Consider the following 24,197-nt stretch of genomic DNA (forward strand, 5'->3'; position numbering starts at 1 on the left):
GCATTACTGGTTGGGGCATAGACTTGGATTACAGTGATATTGAATGGTTTGCCTTGGAAATGAACAGAGATCATTCTGTCGTTTTTGAGATTGAATCCATGTACTGCATTTCAGACTCTTTTGTTGATTATGATGGGGACTCTATTTCTTCTAAGGGATTCTTGCCCACAGTAGTAGATATAGTGGTCATCTGAGTTAAATTCACTCATTCACTCATTGACTCATTCACTCATTTAGTTCACTGATTGCTAAAATGTCAACATTTGCTCTTACCATTTCCTGCTTGACCACTTCCAATTTCCCTTGATTCATGAGCCTAACATTCCAGAGTTCCTATGCAATATTGCTCTTTACAGCATCAGACTTACTTCCATCACCAGTCATATCCACAACTGGGTGTTGTTTTTGCTTTAGCTCTATCTCTTCATTCTTTCTGGAGTTATTTCTCCATTGATCTCCAGTAGCATATTAGGCACCTGCCAACCTGGGGAGTTCATCTTTCAGTGTCCTATCTTCTTGCTTTTTCATACTGTTCATGGGGTTCTCAAGGCAAGAATACTGAAGTGATATGCCATTCCCTTCTCCAGTAGACCATGTTTTATCAGAACTCTCCACCATGACCCATCCGTCTTGGGTGGCCCTACATGGCATGGCTCATAGTTTCATTGAGTTACACAAGGCTGTGGTCCATGTGATCAGATTGATTCGTTTTCTGTGATTGTGGTTTTCATTCTATCTGCCCTGATGGAGAAGGGTAAGAGGCTTATGGAAACTTCCTGATGGGAGAGACTGACTGAGGGGGAAACTGGGTCTTGTTCAGATGGGCAGGGCCATGCTCAGTAAATCTTTAATTCAATTTTCTCTTGATGGGTGGGGCTGTGTTCCCTCCCTGTTATTTACATTGGGCCAAACTATGGTGGAGGTAATGAAGATAGTGGCGACCTCCTTCAAAAGGTCCCATGCACACAGTGCTACACTCAGTGCCCCAACCCTACAGCAGGCCACTGCCGACCCATGCCTCTGCCGAAGACTCCTAGACACTCATAGGCAAGTCTGGGTCAATCTCTTGTGGGGTCACTGCTCCTTTCTCCTGGGTCCTGGTTTGTACAAGGTTCTTTTTGTGCCCTCCAAGAGTCTATTTCTTAGTCCTGTGTAAGTTCTGACAGGGGGCTAATGGTGACCTCCTCCAAGAGGGCCTCTGCCATACCCAAGTCTATTGCACCCAGAGCCCCTGCCCCTGCAGCAGTCCACTGTTGACCCATACCTTCACAGAAGACACTCAAACACAGTTCTGTCCCATTCTCTGTGGGGTTACTGGGTTCTGGTGTGTACAAGGTTTGTTTGAGCACTCTGAGCATCTCTGGTGAGTATGAGCTTTGATTTCTAAATGCAACTTTGCCTCTCCTACTGTCTTGCTGGGGCTTCTCCTTTGCCCTTGGATGTGGGATATCTCCTCACAGTTGCTTCAGCACCTACCATCTTGCTGGGGCTTCTCTGCCCTTGGATGTGGGGTATCTCCCCACAGTCACTCCAGCTCTGCACAGTTCTCACATTATAGAGTAGATATTTGTTCTCAGCTTAATATCAGATGATTGTATCATAATCTATTAACCAATTTCCAGTTAGGCAAATAGGTTGTTTCCCATTGTTTGCTCTTAGACACTGTACTATTGGCAACATCTTTGTATGTGCTATGAATTAAGGACTATATCTCTGAAATCAGACTACCATGGAGACTATTTTTTATTCGCATACTAAGGTTCTAAATTCTCAGAGTGTGCTCTGCAAAGTGGAGCAAAATGGAAGAAAGCCTGTTTGCAGTGTGATAGGAACCTGACTTTAGTTTTCTTATTTGTCACATAAGGAAAATAATCAGTTCAGTTCAGTTGCTTAGTCATGTCTGACTCTTAGTGACCCCACATTCTGCAGCATGCCAGGCTTCCTAGTCCTTCACCATCTCCCAGAGCTTGCTCAAACTCAAGTCCATCAGGTTGGTGATATCATCCAACCATCTCATCCTTTGTCATCCACTTTTCCTGCCTTCAGTCTTTCCCAGGAAAATAATACCTCCCTCAAAGGATTACTGTGTGGATTGAAAGAAATAAGACACACGGAGCTCTTAGCGCAATTCCTGGCGCAGAGTAGTGTTTCAGTTCAGTTCAGTTCAGTCACTCAGTTATGTCCAACTCTTTGCGACCCCACGAATAGCAGCATGCCAGGCCTCCCTGTCCATCTCCAACTCCCAGAGTTCACTCAAACTCATGTCCTAGTGTTTAGTAAATGTTAGATATTATTTTTTTGAATTCCTAGAAATGGTGTCAAACTGTATGCTTTACTTATTTCAGACCCTTACAAAACTCAGTGCTCTGATTTCCTAAAAAGTTAAATCCATGGAAGTAACATCCAAACATAGAAATGTCAGTTAGTCAATCCATTCATAGTGGTACTTTATTAAAGAATCTTGAGAACAAAACAATATTTCAGCAAATATGTGATTATTTTGTATTTTAATTTGATTATTCTTTAAATCCCTTTATATATGCTTTGCTTTGCTTGTTTCCACAGCTTCTTTATCCCAGTCATAAGTTCATATTTTTCACGTTATGTCAGCCCACTGGTGAGACTCACCTGGGCATTGTCACATTCGCTCTCATCTGTGGACAAAGGGGCAGAGCTCCTCGCTCAGGTCTTGGTCCATCATAGGCATTCCATACTTGTGGGTTGACTGACTTATCAAGTGTCTTAGGTGAGAAAAACCTTTGAACATGTCCCTGAATTAAACTTATCTCTTAAAATTGCACACGTGACCAGTCAGAATGGCTGCTATCAAAAAGTCTACAAACAGTAAGTACTGGAGAGGGCGTGGAGAAAAAGGAACCCTCTTACACTGTCAGTGGGAATGCAAACTAGTATAGCCACTATGGAGAACAGTGTGGAGATTTCTTAAAAAACTGGAAATAGAACTGCCGTACAACCTAGCAATCCCACTGCTGGGCATACACACCAAGGAAACCAGAACTGAAAGAGACACGTGTACCTCAATGTTCATTGCAGCACTGTTTACAATAGCCAGAACATGGAAGCAACCTAGATGTCCATCAGCAGATGAATGGATAAGAAAGCTGTGGTACATATACACAATGGAGTATTACTCAGCCATTAAAAAGAATACATTTGAATCAGTTCTAATGAGGTATATGAAACTGGAGCCTATTATACAGAGTGAAGTAAGTGAGAAAGAAAACCATCAATACAGTATACTAACGCATGTATATGGAAGTTAGAAAGATGGTAATGATGACCCTATATGCAAGATAGCAAAAGAGACACAGATGTAAAGAACAGTCTTTTGGACTTTGTGGGAGAAGGTGAGGGTGGGATGATTTGAGAGAATAGCATTGAAACATGTATATTATCATCTGTGAAATGAATTGCCAGTCCAGATTTGATGCATGAGGCAGGGTGCTCAGGGGTGGTGCACTGGGATGACCCTGAGGGATGGGATGTGGAGGGGGATGGGAGAGGGGCTCAGGTTGGGGAACACATGTATACCCATGGCTGATTCATGTCAATATATGGCAAAAGCCACTTATACTGTAGGACTACAATAAAACCAGCAAAAACCACAATATTGTAAAGTATTTAATAGCCTCCAATTAAAATAAATAAATTAAAAAAAAATAATAACAGTCTAAAAAAACACCCCCAAAACGAGAGAAGGCTGGGAGGTGGCAATACCAAGGGGTTATAAACAGACTGTTGGGAATGTTAAAAATGTTACCATCTTGATTTCTAGAGATGGTTTAAAAGATATAAACATTATGTCAAAACTTAATTTGTACACTTTGAACAATGTAGTTTATAAAAAATAAATTGCATGTATGAACCCCTTTCTTCCTCAGGGTGTGCTTTCTGTGGGCAAGCTAGCTCCAAAGTTGAATAGGGGAGAGAGTGGGGGAGGGAATGGCCCTGGAACTATACTTCTCTATTTATTCATCTAGATTTCCCAGTCTGAGAAGTCACCTTCCTCCTCCATGGCTGGAACAAGTGAGGAAACAACAGGTGTGCTGTCTTTATTCCCCCACCTCTTGAGGGATTCCTCAGCCTTCCTCCACCTTTTATTCCGCTGAGTTTAACCATTAAGGTAGTGGTTAACTAAGGGTGTGGCTAGCCTCCTTTGGGAGAAGAGATCAACAGTCCATCAGCCCTGCTACTACTTTCTAGAAGCATCTCCTCTAAAGCTAATCATGGCTTGTCCGGACATCCTCCTCAGACCACTAGTGGTTAGAGGATTCTGAAATGAGTCTAGATGGCGCATGAATAAAGTTCACTCCAAGGCATAGTTTGTGCTCCAGGTCACGTGTTTCCTCCCTATTTTATTTCCTATTTCAAATTACGTACAGCCATATTTTCCCTCTAGCCCATCAAAGATTCTGCAGTGATCACATGATATCGATAATATAAAGCATTACCCCCAGTAATAAAATCTCAACAAAATAGACGTGTCCTCCTTGTGATGATGAGCCCCCTTGTAGTATGAAATTATCAGAAATTAAAGTCCAAAGATTACATTTCTGAAGGAATTTGCAAAGTCTGAATTAGCTGTGGGAACATCATATTAAAGTCATCCTGCAGTTCTTCCTTTCTGGGTCTCTGTTGCCCAGGTGGAGTTGGCATTCTTTCAGCAGCTGTACCCTGATCTGGCCTCCATAAAATGGGTTGTTCCTTCTGGGCTTTTGAAGTTGAAATAGTCTCTTGTGTTCCTTCATAAATAAAGCAAAGAGGGCACAGAAAAGATAATCGCAGCACCAGGTCCACCACAACCAAATTTAATAAGACAGATAGACTCTTACATTGGAGAAGGAAATGGCAACCCACTCCAGTGTTCTTGCCTGGAGAATCCCAGGGATGGGGGAGTCTGGTGGTCTGCTGTCTATGGGGTTGCACAGAGTCAGACACGACTGAAGCGACTTAGCAGCAGCAGCAGCAGCAGCAGGTTACATTATATTTCTAGACCTTTTTCATAGATATAGGCACTGATGATAGCAGACTTTCAGAGGAATGAATTAAGAGGGTAGACAGAAAATCTTGCTGGTTTTAGCCCTACCCTGCTGTCAGTCAGTTTTTCTTCTAGTTTGTGAACCTATAAATGTATTGGGGGAGATCTCTCTATAAGTTAAATATTGCTACTCTGTGCATAAATAGGGAAAGCCATCCACATATTTAGTCTCAGAGAAGAAAGCTTGAAACATTGCTATTTCAAAGTTTAGGACTTTGCAACCATGGCAGACCCAGTCACCAGGTCATATTTGAGTTACCTTTCTCTCTGGTGAAGCATATTTAAAACGTAATTTTTACTTCCCTTTGGCTTTTGTTTCTCTGTCTGTTGTTATATAAACAGACTTTCTTTTGCTTAGATGATGAAGCCAGAGAAGTTTGAGAACATATGCTGGGGTGGGGGTGTGGAATTGACTCTTTTGAGTCTAAATAAGCAAGACAGTTAAGAGCAGCTGTCCACAGTTCCCTTCTTGCCCTGGCCTGGGATAAAGGATGGCACTGAGGGCAGCTAATCTAACCCTTCCTGCATGCATGTGTGCTAAGTTGCGTCAGTAGTGTCTGACTCTGTGTGACCGTATGGACTGTAGCCTGCCAGGCTCCTCTGTCCAGGGGATTCTCCAGGCAAGAATACTGGAGTGGGTTTCCTTGTCTTCCTCCAGGGGATCTTCCTCATCCAGGGATTGAACCCATGACTCTCTTATTTCCTGCACTGGCTGGCTGATTCTTTACTGTAGCGCCATGTGGGAAGTCCCTAACTCTTCCTACTCCCTTCCCTGCCCGCGAATATTGGGCTGGCCAAAAAGTTCGTTCAGTTTTATGTTAAAAAAAAAGACCTTTCTTTTTCACCAAGAGCTTAATTGAACAACACATTCACTAGCCGAACTTTTTGGCCAACCCAATAAACTAAAGCTAGACCTTCGAGTTCTCTGTGATATGTTAATATATATGAACCTCAACTGCAGTACAGTTTAAACATAGCAAGTCTAATTCTCCCTCCTGAAGTCTATCAGGCCTTTATTTAGAAAGACTTTTCTTCCTAGATTTGAATTCTTGCCCCAGGCACACCTGTTTAGGAAAATCTCTGTTGGTCAAATTCAAGGATGAGCAGCCTATGTCCTGAGGAGGCCTGTGTTCTCAAAGGAAGGTCCCTCCTAACTAGCCAGTTGACCTGCCTGGCCTGTGCCCTTGCTGGGCCTCTGCAGTTTTGTACATCCCCCAATGTCAGCCCTGTGGTGTGTGAACTACCTTTATAGAAGCAGCTACTCACCTATGGTTAAAGCCTTTTGTAATCTCCCAAGATCGAAATATGAAAGTCTGTGGTTATAACCTCCACATATAGGCTGCAACAGTTAAAAGCCAGCTGCCAAGCTGAGAAAAACTTGTATGGTCTACCAAAACTTAAGCCAAGGTCAGAATGCCCTGCTCACAAAGTTCAATGCCCAAAGCTTTTCCACATTTACTGGTTTCTTCCCATAATTTTATTCCTTGTCTTGTGTTTTAATTTTACGATCCAGTGTGCCAGACAGATGTTGAAGTCTGAAGTTGTCTCTAAGATACAGATTTTGCCAACCCTGACAGGGCCTGAATTCATGGCATGGAGGAACTAACTAGAACATACAGGCTCACCACTAAGGAGAGGGGTGGGCCACTCCACTCTCCCTCTTCCACTTTCTAAGTATCTGTATTTGGCAAAAAAGCTTGGGTCATATTTATAACGATAAATATTTAAAGATGGTTTGCTTCAAGCCTTACAAATAGGACATGCCCTTTCAGCTCTCAAGGTCCCTTCCAGTTATATATTTATGGTCTTGTTTACTTGGACACTCAAGACAGAATTTGATATTCAAACATGAAGAGGCTGTAAATGGTTATTGTACTAAACGTTGATGGATTTATTTTGGTAATCTTAAATTTGAATACCAAATTAATGTATTATATCTTTTTCTATGAAGAGACCATAGTCAATCCCATTTGTCTTAACGTTCTTTTAAAATTTTATTAGTTTTTGCCTTTTCTTGCTCCTTCACTTTGTTTTGTTCTATTAATTTCCCTTTAGTATTTATATCTCTTGTGTTTTGACCAGTTTTCCTTAATACTTGTCTTTTTTTCTTTTGTTCCAGTGTTTCTCCCTGATTTTGTGATTTTTCTCCCCCTCAATTCTTCTGTGGAAAAGTACATTAGGAATTTCTCTTTCTTAATTCTTAGAGTTGTTTGTCATTGAGGGGGGAAGTTCATTTGTGACCAATATGCTTTCCCCCACCCCCTACCCTAGGAGGGATTGGGATTGGACTAGTGCTTCTTAAACATTTTTATGACAACTGCTTGCTGACAGCATTTAGCACTGAACACACTTCCATGGGATTCCTGTGAAGGGATGTGGGCCACGTGTACTCACAGCATGGCAACTGTAATTATAATCCTCCTTTTCTTGCCAAGTGAGAAAGCCTATTGTAATTAAAATGATTAATGTCATAGAAAGTAAGAGACACACATAATGTCACACATAGAGATGTGTGTATGATTACTGCATTGGCAAGATCCCCTGGAGGAGGAAATGGCAACCCACTGCAGTATTCTTGTCTGGAAATCCTGTGGTGCCTTTGCAAATTTAATTTTAGCTGTTATTAGTACCTTAACAGAGAAGGCAATGGCACCCCACTCTAGTACTCTTGCCTAGAAAATCCCATGGACGGAGGAGACAGAGACATGGGGTCGCTAAGAGACAGAGACGACTGAGTGACTTCACTTTCACTTTCCTGCATAGGAGAAGGAAATGGCAACCCACTCCAGTGTTCTTGCCTGGAGAATCCCAGGGCCAGGCGTGCCTGGTGGGCTGCCGTCTATGGGGTCGCATAGAGTCGGACACGACTGAAGTGACTTAGCAGCAGCGGTACTTCATAATTTCCATAAAGCTCAGGACTAAATGATATTTAATAAAATATCCATTTTGCTTATAATGGTCAACACTTCTAGAAATAGTGCATCTTTGACAGGGGAATCCAGTGATGCCAATAAGATCAAGCAATTCATTGCTTCACATCATCTTAAATTCTCCAAACTCTATTTTTGCCTTTACCTACATCAGCAGTCCCCAACTTTTTTGGCACCAGGGACTAGTTTCATGGAAGACAATTTTTCCGTGGATGTGGGAAGGGAGTGGATGGTTCCAGTGATAATGGGAGCACTGGGGACCTGCAGATGAAGCTTCATTTGCTCGCTCACCACTCACTTCCTGCTGTGCTACCTGGTTCCTAGCAGGCCATAAACCATTATTGGCCCATGACCTCAGGGTTGGGGACACCTGATCAATGTAGTACCTGCCTTTTTTGTTGTTGTTTATTTTCTGCCTATTAGCTCCCTCCTGGCCTCATTTTTCCGCCTGGCTTAGATTAAATGGATGATCATTAAATCCATTGAAATGGATGTTGAAAACCTTCAACATCTTTACATCCATGAACTTTGGTCACTTGGGTCTAGAACACTGGATCAGTTCCCACTTACGTTTACTTTTTCTACATCAAGTGTGCAGAGCGCTTTTAGAGATGATAATGTAATTGCTGATTGTGGCCCTGCAGTTTATGGTCTTTATTCTCAGCTTTCAGCCATTATTTTTAAGACCTTATGTTTTTAGAGAAGTTTTAGGTTTACAACAAAATTGAGAGGCAGAAACAGAGATTTTTTTCATATTTTCTTTGTGCTCGCACATACATAACCTCCCTCATTATCAACATCACTCACCAAAGTGGTACATTTTTTGTTAAACCAAAGATGAACCTACATGGACACATTATAATCACCCAAAGTCCATAGTTTACCTTCTGGTTCACTATTGGTGTTATACATTCTATGAGTTTGGAGAAACATATAATGATATATATCCATATAGTATCAGAGTATATTCAATGCCCTAAAAATTCTATGTCTGTGTGTTAGTCGCCCAGTCATGTCTGATCTTAGTGACCCCATGGACTATAGCCTGCCAGGCTGCTCTATCTGTGGGATTTCCCAGGCAAGAACACTGGAGTGGGTTGCCATTTCCTTCTCCAGGGGATCCTCCTATGTCTCCCACATTGCAGGCAGATTCTTTACCTCTGAGCCACCAGGGAAGTCCTAAAAACCCTATATACTCTGCCTATGTATCTCTCCCTTTTCCCACCCGACCCTTGACAACTACTGATCTCATGGACTGTAGACTGTTAGTCTCCTCTGCCCATGGGATTCTCCAGGCAAGAATACCGGAGTGGGTTGCTATGCCCTTCTCCAGGGGATCTGCCTCATCCAGGGGTTGAACCCCTGTCTCTTATGTATCCTGCATTGGCAGGCTGGTTCTTTACCACTAGTGCTATCTGGGAAGCCCATTGTCTCCATGGTTTTCACTTTACCAGAATGTCATATAGTTGGAATTATACAGAATATAGGCTTTTCAAATTGACTTCTTTCACTTGTGAATATGCATTTAAGATTTTTCCATGTCTTTTAATGACTTGATAGCTAATTTCTTTTTAGTGTTGAATAATATTCCAATATCTGGATGTGCCATGGTTTATTTATCCATTCATCTACTGAAGGACATCTCAGTTATTACCCAGTTTTGGCAATTATGAATAAAGCTGCTATTTTGTTATTGTTTAGTTACTCAGTCATGTTCGACTCTTTGGGACCCCATGGATTGCATCATGCCAGGCTTCCCTGTCCTTCACCATCACCCAAATCTTGTTCAAACTCACGTCCATTGGGTCGGTGAAGCCATCCAATCATCTTATCTTCTGCCATCCCCTTCTCTTCCTGCTCTTAATCTTTCCCAGCATCAGGGTCTTTTCAAATGAGTCAGTTCTTTGCATCAGGTGACCAAAGTATTGGAGCTTCAGCTTCCGCATCTGTCCTTCCAATGAATATTCAGGGTTGATTTCCTTTAGGATTGCCTGGTTTGATCTCCTTGCAGTCCAAGGGACTCTCAAGAGTCTTCTCCAACACCATAGTTCAAAAACATCAATTCTTTGGCACTCAGCCTTCTTTATGGTCCAACACTCACATCTATACATGACCACAGGAAAACCATTGCTTTGATTATATGGACTTTTTTTGGCAACGTGATGTCTCTTCTTTTTAATACACTATCTAGATTTGTCATAGTTTTTCTTCCAAGGAGCAAGCATCTTTTAATTTCATTGCTGCAGTCACCATCTGCAGAGATTTTAGAGCCGAAGAAAATAGTCTGTCACTGTTTCCATTGTTTCCCCATCTATTTGCCATGAAATGATGGAACCAGATGCCATAGTCTTCATTTTTTGAACATGGAGTATTAAGCCAGCTTTTTCACTCTCCTCTTTCACTTTCATCAAGAGGCTCTTTAGTTTCTCTTTGCTTTCTGTCATGAGGGTGGTGTCACCTGCATATCTGAGGTTATTGATATTTCTCTCAGCAATCTAGATTCCAGCTTGTGCTTCATCCAGCCTGGCATTTTGCATGATGTACTCTGCATATATCATATACGTTAAAGAACCAGGGTGACAATATATAGCCTTGACATACTCCTTTCCCAGTTTGAAACCAGTCTGTTCCATGTCCTGTTTTAACTGTTGTTTCTTGACCTGCATATAGCAGGAAGCAGGTAAGGTGGTCTGGTATTCCCATCTCTTTAAGAACTTTCCACAGTTTGTTGTGATCTATACAGTCAAAGCTAGGGGAGGTGATGGAATTCCAGTTGAGCTATTTCAAATCCTAAAAGATGATGCGGTTAAAGTGCTGCACTCAATAAATTTGGAAAACTCAGCAGTGGGCACAGGGCTAGAAAAGGTCGGTTTTCATTGCAATCCCAAAGAAAGGTAGTGCCAAAGAATGTTGAAACTACCTCACAATTGCACTTGTCCAACACACTAGCAATGTAAGGCTCAAAATTCTCCAAGCCAGACATCAACAGTATGTGAACCAGGAACTTCCAGATGTTCAAGCTGGATTTAAAAGAGGAACCAGAGATCAAATTGCCAACATCTGTCAGATTATAGAAAAAGCAAGAGAATTCCAGAAATAAACATCTATTTCTGCTTTATTGACTATGCCAAAGGCTTTGACTGTGTGGATAACAACAAACTACAGAAAATTCTTCAAGAGATGAGAATACCAGACTACCTTACCTACCTCCTGAGAAATCTGTATGCAGGCCAAGAAGCAACAGTTAGATCTGGGTATAGTACAACGGACTGCTTCCAAATTGGGAAAGGAGTATGTCAAGGCTGTATATCGTCAACCTGCTTATTTAACTTACATATAGAGTACATCATTCGAAATGCCAGGCTGGATGAAGCACAAGCTAGAATCAAGATTGCCAGGAGAAATATCAATAACCTCAGATATGCAGATGATACTACCCTTATGGCAGAAAGGGAAGAAGAACTAAAGAGCCTCTTGATGAAAGTGAAAGAGGAGAGTGAAAAAGCTGGCTTTAAATTCAACATTGAGAAAACAAAGATCATGGGATCTGGTCCCATTACTTCATGGCAAATAGATGGGGAAACAGTGACAGACTTTATTTCCTTGGGCTTCAAAATCATTGCAGATGGTGTCTGGAGCCATGAAATTAAAAGACGCTTGCTCTGTGGAAGAAAAGCTATTACCAACCTAGAGAGCATATTAAAAAGCAGAGACATTACTTTGCTGACAAAGGTCTGTCTAGTCAAAGCTATGGTTTTTCCAGTAGTCATGTATGGATGTTAGAGTTGGATCATAAAGAAAACTTGAGTGCCAAAGGATTTATGCTTTTGAACTGTGGTGTGGGAGAAGACTCTTGAGAGTCCCTTGAACAGAAAGGAGATCAAACCAGTCCATCCTAAAGGAAATCCGTTTTGAATATTCATTGGAAGGACTGATGTTGAAGCTGAAACTCCAATCTTTTGGCCACCTGATGCTAAGAGCTGATTCATTAGAAAAGACCTTAATGCTGGGAAAGATTGAAGGCAGGAGGAGAAGGGGATGACAGAGGATGAGATGGTTGGATGGCATCACCAACTCAATGGACATGAGTTTGAGCAAGCTCTGGGAGTTGGTGAAGGACAGGGAAGCCTGGCATTCTGCAGTCCATGAGTCTCAAAGAGTATGATATGACTGAGTGACTCAACTGAACTGAACTGACACTGTGAAATGTTTTAGCGTAGTCAATGAAGCAGAAGTAGATGTTTTTCTGGAATTCTTTTGCTTTTTCTATGATCCAGCGAATGTTGGCAATTTGATCTCTGGTTCCTCTGCCTTTTCTAAATCCAGCTTGAACATCTGGGTGTTCCCGGTTAACGTACTGTTGAAGCCTAGCTTGAAGGATTTTGAGCATTACTTTGCTAGCTTGTGAAATGAGTGCAGTCGTGCCGTGTTTTGAACATTCTTTGGGATTGCTCTTCTTTGGGGAAACTGACCATTTTCCAGTCCTGTGGCCACTACTGAGTTTTCCAAATTGCTGGCATATTGAGTGAGGCACTTTCACAGCATCATCTTTTATGATATGAAATAGCCCAGCTGGAATTTCTTCACCTCCACTCACTTTTTTCTTTGTAGTGCTTTCTAAGGCCCACTTGGCCTCCAAAATGTCTGGCTCTAGGTGAGTAATCACACCATTGTGGTTTTCTGGGTCATTAAGATCTTTCTTGTACAGTTCTTCTGTATATTCTTGCCACCTCATCTTAATATCTTCTGCTTCTGTGAGGTCCTTACCCTTCTGTCCTTTATTGATCTGAGCTGACTGTGGCTCAAATCATGAACTTCTTATTGCAAAATTCAGACTTAAATTAAAAAAAGTAGGGAAAACTACTTAGCTATTTAGATGTGACCTAACTCAAATCCCTTATGATTTTATAGTGGAAGTGATAATAGATTCAAAGGATTAGATCTGATAGACATAGTGACTGAAGAACTATGGACGGAGGTTCATGACATTGTACAAGATGTAGTAATCAAAACTATCACCAAGAAAAAGAAATGCAAGAAGGCAAAATGGTTGTGTGAGAAGGCCTTACAAATAGCTGGAAAAAGAGAAGCTAAAGTCAAAGGAGAAAAGGAAAGATATATCCATCTGAATGCAGAGTTCCAAAGAATAGCAAGGAGAGATAAGAAAGCCTTCCGAAGTGAACAATGCAAAGAAGTAGAGGAAAACAATAAAATGGAAAAGACTAGAGATCTCTTCCAGAAAATTGGAGATACCAGGGAATGTATCATGCAAATATGGGCATAATAAAAGACAGAAATGATGACATGTGATAGTGAACATGTTTTCATATGCCTGTTTGCCATCTGCATCTTTGTTGAGGTATGTTAATGTCTTTGGCCTATTTTTTATTGGATCTTTTGTTTTCTTATTATCAAGTTTTAAGATTTGTTTGTATATTTTGGGTAACAGTCATTTATCAGATATGTTTTTTGCAAGCATTTCTCCCTATTTGTGGCTTGTCTTCTAACACATTGATCCTGTCTTTTGCAGAGTAGACATTTTAACTTAAATGAAGTTCAGATTACCAACTTATTTCTTTCACAGATTGTGTTTTTGGTGTTGTATCTTAAGAGGCATAATATTACCCAGGGTCATCTAGATTTCCCCCTATGTTATCTTCTAGGGGTTTTCAGTGTTGTGTTTTGTCAACCTTTTTTCTTTTCTTTAAACTAATTCCTATTATGCTGTCTCTCATTCAATTACTGATTGTCCCAATGCTTAACACTATGCTCAAGCCTTCTTTCCAACTTCTCATCCTTACTTTCCTGCAGATAATTCAGTCTGTTCTCTTATCAAGAGAAATAGAAGCTCAACTATAACTTTCGTCAACCTTCTACGCTTTGCCATGCAGAGAACCTACATCTATCCTCACTCTTTCAGCCTCCCAGACTCACAAGATCAGGCAGCTTCATTCCTGTTCAAAGACAGCCCCCTCCCTGTGCTCTTCATCTCATCCACTCCCATCTTCTTTGCCATTACATCATTTTTTTCTATATCTCTTACCTTGTCCTATTATTTCTCCTTAAGCAATAAATGTACTCAATTTTTGCTCATATCAAAAAAGAAAAAAAATCCACAAATCAAAAAACAATAGCAACTGCAAAAACAGCAAAAGCACCTTCTTTGACTCTATGTCTATTCTGGTTTTAACTTGCTTTCCTCCTTCTCTAGAAAGAGCTCTCTCTAGCCATTGTCTCCATTTTTCACTTCCCATTCACTTTTCAACCCAGTGAACTCTGACTCATCCCACCACCTCACTGCAACTGGCATAGCTAAGACACTATGATGTCTGCATTGCACCTTACATGTCCCTTTCTGTGCTGAATCTGATACTCCCAGCCACACATTCCTTGAAATTCACCTTGCCTTTTTCTTTAGCTTCCTTAATGGTTTTGAACTCTGAATTCTAGATCTTTATAACTAGGCTCACACACATCTTAATGAACACATTTTTGTCCATGAGAAATAAGTTTGTTTATTCCCATAGCATAAAAATCCATGCTTTGGGATTTGATGAACTCTTTGAAAGCATTTTCCATGTCCTCCTGGTTGTAAAAACATTTTGCCTGCACAAAGTTGTTGAGATGCTGAAGAAGTAGTGGTCAGTTGGCGACAGTTCAGGTGAATATGATGGATAAGGCAAAACTTTGTAGCCCAGTTTATTCAACTTTTGAAGCATTGGTTATGCAATGTGTTATTGGGCGTTGCTGTGGAGAACTGGGCCCTTTCTGTTGACCAATGCTGACTGGGGGCATGGCAATTTTTGGTGCAGCTCATCAATTTGCTGAGTATACTTCTCAGATGGACTGGTTTCACAGGGGTTCAGAAAGCTGTAGTGGATCAGAGAGGCAGGAAACCACCAAACAGTGACCATGACCATTTTTTGGTGGAAGTTTGTCTTTGGAAAGAGCTTTGGAGCTTCTTCTTGGTCCATTCACTGAGCTGGTCATCACTGGTTGTCATATAAAATCCATTTTGCATCACATATCCCAATCCGATCAGGACATGGTTCATTGTTGTTGCATAGGCTAAGAAAAGACAACACTTCAAAACACTGATTTTTTTTTTACAGTCAGCTAATGAGGCAGTCAGTCTTTTTTCACCTTTCCAATTTGCTTCAAATGCCGAATGACCATAGAGAGGTCAATGTTGAGTTCTTAGGCAACTTCTGTAGTTGTGAGAGGATCAGCTTCGATGATCCTCTCAGCTAGCCATTGTCAACTTCCTATGGCTGGCCACTGTGTTCCTCATCTTCAAGACTCTTGTCTCCTGTGTGAAACTTCTTGAACCACTACTGCACTGTACATTCCATTAGCAGTTCCTGGGTCAAATGCGTTGTTGACATTACGAGTTGTCTCCACTGCTTTATGACTCATTTTGAACTTGAATAAAAAAATTGTTTAAATTTGCTTTTTGTCTAACATCATTTCTTAGGGGGAAAATACATATAAAATAAACAGCAAGTAGTAATTCATTAGCAAAAAACATAAAGCAATAAATATTCATTAAAATGATGTATAGCTTAATCACATTTATTCAAGAATATATTCTAATATCAAATGGCAAAGTTCAACAATGTAAAATTGAATTTACTTTTGTACCAACCTTATATTTTCCCAAGGATTCCCCTGTGAGCCACTACTATTTCACACAGTTTTATCAATGCTTGTCACTTATGTATATATACTGATGACTCACAGGTCTAAATGTCCAGTCCTAACATTTCCATTTTGCATCAGAGGTCAGGTCACAACTATTTGTATTTCCCATATGCATGCATGCTAAGTTGCTTCAGTCTTGTCCAACTCTTTGTGACTCAATGTACTGTAGCCTGCCAGGTTTCTCTGTCCATCAGATCCTCCAGGCAAGAATACTGGAGTAGGTTACCATGCATTCCTCCAGGAAATCTTCCCGGCCCAGGAATCAAACCCATGTCTCCTGCATTGGCAGGCAGGTTCTTTATCACTAGTACCACCTGGGAAGCCCATGTGTTTCCTACAGATACTTCATATTCAGCATGGCCTTGACTGAATTCACTGTCAACTCCCTCACTTCTAAAACTTGGTTCTCTTCCTCTATTCCTTCTGATTTGGTAGCCCCATGAGTTTCAGAATCTTTCTAGAATAAATAGCACAGTGTCCAGTAAAAATATAATGCAAGCCACATTAATAAACAATATTTAAGATATACTGTGTTAAATAAAATCTATTCTTAATATTCATTTCACCTGCCTCATTTTATTTAACACAGTATATCTTAGATATTATCATTTTTGCATGTGATACATTTTAAAACATTTAGTGAAATATTTTATATTTATTTTGTATTAAGTTTTCAAAATCCACTGTGCATTTTACACTTATCACACATCTGAGATTAAACTAGTCACTAAGGCTCAATAACCATATGTGGTTAGTGGCTACTGTACAGTGCAGTTCCAGAGTCTTTCCTTCCACCAATCCCGCTTTCATCCAGCCATTATTCCTACTGATTTTATCTTCTAGGTGTTTGTCCAGTAGGTTTACTTATTTTTATGCTTTCTTCATCATGACATTACTTCACACCTTGTTCATTTATCACCTGGGTTATTTCAGCAGCTTACATAACCTAGTTTGTCTCAGGGAGCATGGAAAATTCGCTGGAATGCAGGAGGATATAATAGAACATCTAAATACATATTTTTATCTAGAAAACAAGAAAACAGTTAAGATGTATTAGTATTTAAAATGTGTGTATGTGTGTGTGTGTATGTGTGCTGATGCCAGTACTGTCACTGTGACACAGAGAAGTCAATAACAAAGTTGTAAATGTAACAAATAGATTTCTCCCACAAAATAAAAAAATAAAATATTTATTTCATCTTCATATCATACTTTCAAGTTTCTTTGTATGTTTCTGTGGATGTACACAGTTTAGTAGTACAATGGTCATATATTAATAAATTTACACGTATACTTGAAATTTATTTTTATTTTGCCAATTTTATCTAGAATTTGGGGTCTGTTGAACTGGATTGACTCTGACTTTACTCCACTTACCTCTGCAGCCTCAATTTCTTCATCCCAACTCATATTTTCGGCGTGAAGTGGCTCTTTTTCATTGTGTTCTTTTTTTTGTCCTTCTTTATGGAGAACAAATAAACAGGCAGACAGGACTACTTCCTGGTCTAATTGGAATTCCGTTAGGCTCTTTTGAGCAACCATGTTTCCAAGGAAAGCCTAGTAACTATTAACATTTCTTAAGTTGTATCCAGTATCCTTCTCTTACTTAGCATACATCTCTTGTTACACCATTACTTTGAAATTATCTCTTTCTGGATCTCCCTTCCCTATAAAACTGTAAAATTCTTGAGGGCAGGGTGTAGCATCATCACCTTTCTCATACTGACATATGATAGGTTCTTAGCAAATGTTTGCTGGACTGAATTCATGGTTCTTCTTAATGAAGCCAGCCTGTTCTATCAACAGGTGAAATGGTGATTTTCTTATTGCAGTTTGGAGTCTGGAATACTTCTTCTTTATCCAAGATGCCTGATAAAATGAAATAGTGAATATACTTTCATTGAGCGGGCTATATTGAGTATGCTGTTTGTCAGCTGTGGTGGTGTGGGTAGCAGTCTTACTAGGAAATAACCAGTTCCTTCTTACTAAAAATTAAATTAGATTACTTGCTGTAAGGAAAATGAAATTTTGCAGTGGTTTTCAAACTTTAGTATGAAAAATACTCACTTTGCAAAGTATTAATCTGTAGTTCCCTGGGTTTCATATGTATCTATTCTGATTCATGTGGATTTGTAGTTGTCCCAAGAATCTGATTTTAGAAAGCATCCCAGTGGTTATTTACTGTAACCATTTTATTTTATTAGCTGGTATAAACCATACTTTGAGAAGTATTGTTTCCTTCTTTCTGAAGCAGAGGATAAGAAGGAGTAATTTTAAACAGTTGTACTGCCTTAGTGTGGGCCTGAAAGGGGTTCTGTCTGGGGGTCTGTAGAGTTAAAAAGGGAAAAATAGCTGATGCTGCTAGGTACTGAAACAGGAAATCAAGGGTAACTGAGACTGGGAGTGTGGAATGAGTCTTGGAAGATCAATAATGACCTTGACTTATTTCACAGTTTTCCCTAGAATTGGCTTTCCTTCTTCAACTAGAAAACTTAAAAATAAAATGTAAATATAAAAATAAAATCTGATTATTAGGGTATTTCCATTTACCTTTAGGAAGTGACACCAATTAGTCATTCAGTAAGTAATTTTAAAAAATATTTCAGGATGTCTAGCATAATGAACATGTAGGTATAAGGTGATTTTTTTTATATTTAGAATGATATTACAGTTCCATATAGTATTTCATTTCTATGACAAAAATTATCTAGCATAGAGGAAATGGTAAACTATGCCACATGGAAAACAAAATTTAACTTTGCAACAACCATGAGAAAAAAATAGATCTTCAGTTAAATGCCATTTGTAGATAATTTCTAAGTTGTTAATGTTTGAAAAGTTAAACACATTTAAAGGTTTTTATGATGATTCTGGGTATTCTTTAGCTTAGCAAAAACAACCAGAAGTAGATGGGTAAATCTGCACCATTAAAAACTTCAAACATTTAATTTTAGCGTATTGTTTCAGCTTTCTCTCCCATTCAGCCTGTTGAGAGCTGTTGGCTTGAGTGTTTTCTTTTCACCATTTGCTGGCCAGTCTCTGGTGGAAATTCTGAGATGCAAACCAGGCAAACAAATGGGCCAGTGGGCTGGACAGGGATAAGAGACAGTGGGCATGGAGAATCTATTGTTGTTCATCCAATCAACTAAATATATTTTAATTGTAGCAGCAGTGCCATAAATAGGCCAGGCACAAGCATTTAATCTGCTGTATTTTATTCCTGTTTCAGTCTCTGTGCTTCCACCATCCCTACGAATCCGCAATTTTGATTTGATTTTATTCATTTGATGGGAGAGACTTCCCTCTGGTTATCTGGGCTTTTGGAGTATATATTATTTTGAATAGTTTAAGAGAAGTTGAGCTTTGAGGAAACAATGCTGTTCTTACTGTAACTTGTATCTTGTTTTTAACTTAGGACGAGACTTGTGTTCCCCATAGGCTTATATTAAACTAAACATCTCTGCCGATCTGTGCTCTCTTGAAGGTGATTCGCAAGGGATGGCTAACCATCAGCAACATTGGCATCATGAAAGGAGGCTCTAAGGGATACTGGTTTGTCCTTACTGCTGAGAGTTTGTCCTGGTACAAAGATGATGAGGTAAGTCACAAAAGTGACAGAATTTTAAAAATTAAAACGCTTCTGTTTCAGATGAATTGATTTTATTGTGATATACAGTTTTGAGATGCTAGTGGTTTTCATTTAGTAAGACTTGGCTTGGGATGTTTGTTTGAAGAAACACTTTTTTCCTCATAGATTTTAAATTTTACAGTAGTTCCTTCAAATATCTTTTATTTCTGTGATGTACTCACATGTTTGTTTACCTAAAGGAACGGAGTTAGGGACCTGTAGTTGAAAACTTCCTTCTTTGTAAGAATGGCAAGTTACTGATATAGTGAAAGCTATTTTCATTAAATAATGTTTTGAAAATACTCAAGGTAATAGATCATCATAGAAACAAAGTTAATAGCAGTGATACAGAGTTAATAAAGCATTTTGGAATTGTCGCTGTGACATCTGTCTCAAATGACAGGCTTTTGAAAATGTCCAAATCACTAGTCTTCAAGTGAGTCCCAGATAATTGTTTATACAAATTTTTTCTTTGAGAATTTGATATCTATGTAAAAGCATGAATTATGATAATTATGGTGTTCTGGTTCACGTTAAATGTTAATAATTTTGGTCCTGTGACTTACTACTCGTTTAAATCTGATAGTTAGAAAAGCACACACACAAAAATCAGTCTTACAGAGCCATTAAAGCACTATAAAAGGATACTGGTAAACTTGGGAGGGCATGGATGGAAATTCAGCAGTGTTTTGGAAATTTTAATAGCTCTGGTTTGAGGTGAGAAGTTTTTGGTGCTTTTAACGCAGCATGCAAACATTGGTTAAGAATATGCTGTGATGGCAAAACTATTTACAGGTGAGATTGTCAATTGTGTTTGGCTGTAAATGGTAAGCATTCCAGAGTTAAAAGTCCTTCACTCTTGGCTTGATAGCTTCACTACAAGGTACTTTCTCAAATTGTTGGAGGAAAGCTTTGTGTCCTGCCTAGTTCTAAGTGCTTTGTGCACAATAGTGTGTGGAATAAGTATCAGATGACCCACTGAGGGCCACTACATTTTCTTCAGTGAAAGTGAAAGTGAAGTCACTCAGTCGTGTCCGACTCTTTGCGACCCCATGGACTGTAGCCTACCAGGCTTCTCTGTCCATGGGATTTTCCAGGCAAGACTACTGGAGTGAGTTGCCATTTCCTTCTCCAGGAGATCTCTCTGACCCAGAAATTGAACCCGGGTCTCCTGCATTGTAGGCAGATGCTCTACTGTCTGAGCCACCAGGGATGTCAAAATTAAAAGGAAATCAAATCCTACAGAAAGATCCAAAGGAAATTTCTACTCAAAAGCTTTATTTCAAGTGTTTATGTCATGTATTTTACTAACTTCAGTCAAATGTGACATTGATCATGAGTCTGAGGATTAGCACAGGTTTCTTTCCTGGGCTGGCTGCTTAGATAACTCTCTTAATTCTGTGGAAGCTCCAGTGTTTAAAGACTATAGCTTCTGGAGCTCTGAGATGCCTTCCTAGATATAAACATCAGGAAATAGAAAATCTTCTTTTGTGTTCAGTTGCCCTACTAAATCTTCTCTTAGACACAATTTGCTTACAAGCATTTAGGTGATTATTTATGTACATTTGAATACAGATTGGCCTCTGAGTCTCTCTCAGTTATTCCAGGGAAAGTGAAAGACCTTGCTGAAGAAGCATGATAATTATAACTAGTTTTATTTATTTATTTTTCTTTACATACTTATTTACTTTCGACTGTGTCAGGTCTTAGTTGCCGCTTAACGGGCTTAGTTGGTGCACAGCATGTGGAATCTTAATTCCCCAACTAGGGATCAAATCCACATTCCCTGCATTGGAAAGTGAATTCTTAAACACTGGACCACCAGGAAATTCCTAGTTTTATATTGATTAATGACTCATTTGCTTCCCTCATAGCTCAGTTGGTAAAGAATCTGCCTGCAATGCAAGAGACCCTGGTTTGATTCCTGGGTCAGGAAGATCTGCTGGAGAAGGGATAGGCTACCCACTCCAGTGTTCTTGGGCTTCCCTTGTGGCTCAACTGGTAAAGAATCTGCCTGCAGTACAGGAGACCTGGGTTCTATCCCTGGGTTTGGAAGATCCCCTGAAGAAGGGAAAGGCTACCCACTCCCATATCTGACCTGGAGAATTCCATAGACTGTATAGTCCATTGGGTTGCAAAGAGTCGGACACGATTGAGCAACTTTCACTAATGACTCATTTAATCCACATTATAATCCTAAGGATAAGTACTATAATTATCTTCATTTTTCAGGTAAGTAAATGAAGGAAAAAACATAATCTTTTGAAAAGTCATTTCTTTGGGTTCAGTTTTTCTTATGGAAAACACTTGGTGTTGGTGAGAATAATTCACTTGCCAAGGTCTCACAACTGCTTGATGACAAAGCAGAAATTTAAATATAAGCTGTCTGGCTCCAGAGTTTATGCCTTCAACCACAAATGGAGGCAAGAACCTCCAAGGTGTTGGAGTTTTCCTAGTCAACCTCATCCCACTGAGGATTTATTAAGATGCGTTCCAGGCATCCTGGCATTGACCTTTCCCTGAGTGCTAGTATCAGGAGCTCTGAAGACTCAGCCACTACTGTTGGAGTGTGGCTTTAGGGGTTTTGTTGTTGTCATTGTTTGGCTGTGGGGGTACTGAAACAAGTCAGTCTGAAGGCACATGATGCTCTCTGCAGGGAAGGAGGAGGATTTGAGGGCTTGTTGAGCTCATGGTCACCCGTCAGCCCCTCCTCTCTGCTATAAACTCAGAATAGCTTTTTACAAAATCTCTGCTGCTGAAGCTCTGTCATGAGCACTTGATTACAATAAACAGAAAATACACGTGTGCAGTTAGTAACTGGGTGCCAGAGAACATTTTTATTAAAGGCATATATGTGGAAGGTGGTTGTATGTGTGTGTCTTGAGAGGCAGGGGTGGGTAACAATGACCCTTGAAACAAATTGGGATGATTGAGGTGCAGAAAGTTAAGAAAAGGGTTGTTTTCCTAGTTTAGAGTAATTGAAAAAAGAGAAAATGACAGGCAAGGTTGGTACCCTGTGGAGCTAACTGCTAGACTAATAATACAAAATCAGATATTAAGTGCTCTGAAGAAAATAGGTCAATGAGCTAGAAACTGATGGGAGGAGGAACATTTAGATCGAGTGTTTGGAAGGAAGTAACACTGCAGCAAAACCTGGAATGATGAACTGTATAGAAGGTTGTATTAGAGATCCCTCCAGGGTGGGAGTGGACAGGGAGCTTAGCGCTAAGATAGAGGAGGGGTAAGACAGAGAAGTAGGAAGTAAAATCAGAGGTATCTCATCAGGCCCACCAGTGATTCGGATTTTATCCCGAGGATAATTGAAAACCATCCACCTGTGACCTGATTGGATTTCTGTTTTAGAAAGATCACTCTGGCTGCTGGGTTGAGCATGATGTGTGGAATGGAATGTGTATATGGATGGAGTGGGGTCAGCAAGAAGAGAAGAAGGGAGACTAGCTGGAAGACTGTATCAGTAGTTGAAGCAAGAGAAGATGGTGGCTTGTGCTGGAGAGAGGAGAGCTCAAGTTCAGGGTCGCAACTTGATGGGCCACATACAGCTATATTGTAATTATTAGATACTGTTTCTCATTAAAAACTGCTCAAAACAACAGGAAAATTTCCAAATATTAATGCCTGACTCAAGACCCCTATCTTCAAAGTTTTGTGTCAGTGGGACAGAGCCTTATTCCCCTGGAGCTATTCTCATTTATTCCCATCTTACTGCCTCTTGGTTATGGTCACCCTGGTTCTCAATTCTGCGCTGTTTCTCTTACTAGCTCTTCCTTCCACCACAGGCCACCTTTGAGCCTGCTGGTAGGACAGAAGTGAGGTGTCAGCACTGTTCCTTGCTCTTCAGTGTTATGCAATTAATAGTTATTAGCATCTGCTGGGAGATGAGGCTGGAAGAGCCGGTATGGGGAAAGGAGGTCAGGAGAAATGTGAGGAGGGTGGGGCTTAGAGGTAGTGATCAGTCTCTGGCCTCTTGAATTTGTTCCCTCAACACCCACCCCTTAGTAGCAGTTTCAAATGATGCTTAGATTTCATACCAGCCTTGCTGTCATAGCTTAACTATGCTTCTGGATATGGATTAAACATGTTTCTGTGGGCAACTTTGAAAACCCCAAATTTAGAATTTTCCTTTGTGAAAATAAGCACGAGTTCTTACTCAACTTTTGGAGTCGGTTTGTTGGTAAGTTGAGTGTTTGTATTTTTTTCCCCTGATATCTCGCACATCAGTACCTACCCATTTTGGAAATCCTGTTCCATGGTAGTTTTTCTCTCTCAGTAAAGCAAATGTGACCCTGTAAACAATATTATTAAGTTACATGTTTGTCATTTATTTAATAATTTACATTTAAATTAGCATAGAGAATTATTGTTTGTTTCTATGTTCCTTCATATTTCTGCTTTATTATATACTTAGACTGATATGTTTTCATTATGATCTAGTTGGCTGTTGAATAAATAGCATATTATGTCATATAAATAGATATGGTTTTATTTAACTTATGACAGGTAGTAAATGTAAATGGCTTATGAAGTATTGTTGTGATTAAAGAATAATGGTTCAAACTCTTTACAGGGTGACAAAAATTGAACAAAAGACCCTATAGACAATGGTGTGAAAAGGGTGAGATACTAGAGAATGTGAATTTTTTATGATTAACTGCCAGTGTTGGAAAAAGTCAAACTTCTCTGAACCTCTGTTTTAGCTTATCAAATGGGGACTATTCTTGACCAAATCACCTCAAAAGGAATTTGTATAACTCTAAGAAATCATATGTTAACAAGTGCCTTTATAAACTTTTAGGTATCAAATTTATATATTTATTCTTATCATTGCAAGTAATATTACACCCTCCTACAATAATGTAGA

General features: G+C 39.7%; 1 protein-coding gene across 6 annotated transcripts in view; it reads left to right on the plus strand.

The window, feature by feature from the left end:
* The window catches only part of DNM3 (dynamin 3), a 628,097-nt gene that overhangs the window by 311,357 nt on the left and 292,543 nt on the right, over positions 1 to 24,197 (plus strand). For all 6 annotated transcript variants that reach the window (XM_005690651.3, XM_005690650.3, XM_005690649.3 and 3 more), the window contains one exon: positions 19,175 to 19,288. In XM_005690651.3, the coding sequence (XP_005690708.1) occupies positions 19,175 to 19,288 (114 nt within the window). The remainder of the gene's footprint in view (positions 1 to 19,174; positions 19,289 to 24,197) is intronic.

This window comes from Capra hircus, chromosome 16, assembly GCF_001704415.2.
Source record: "Capra hircus breed San Clemente chromosome 16, ASM170441v1, whole genome shotgun sequence".
In the NCBI taxonomy this organism is placed as follows: Eukaryota; Metazoa; Chordata; class Mammalia; order Artiodactyla; family Bovidae; genus Capra; species Capra hircus.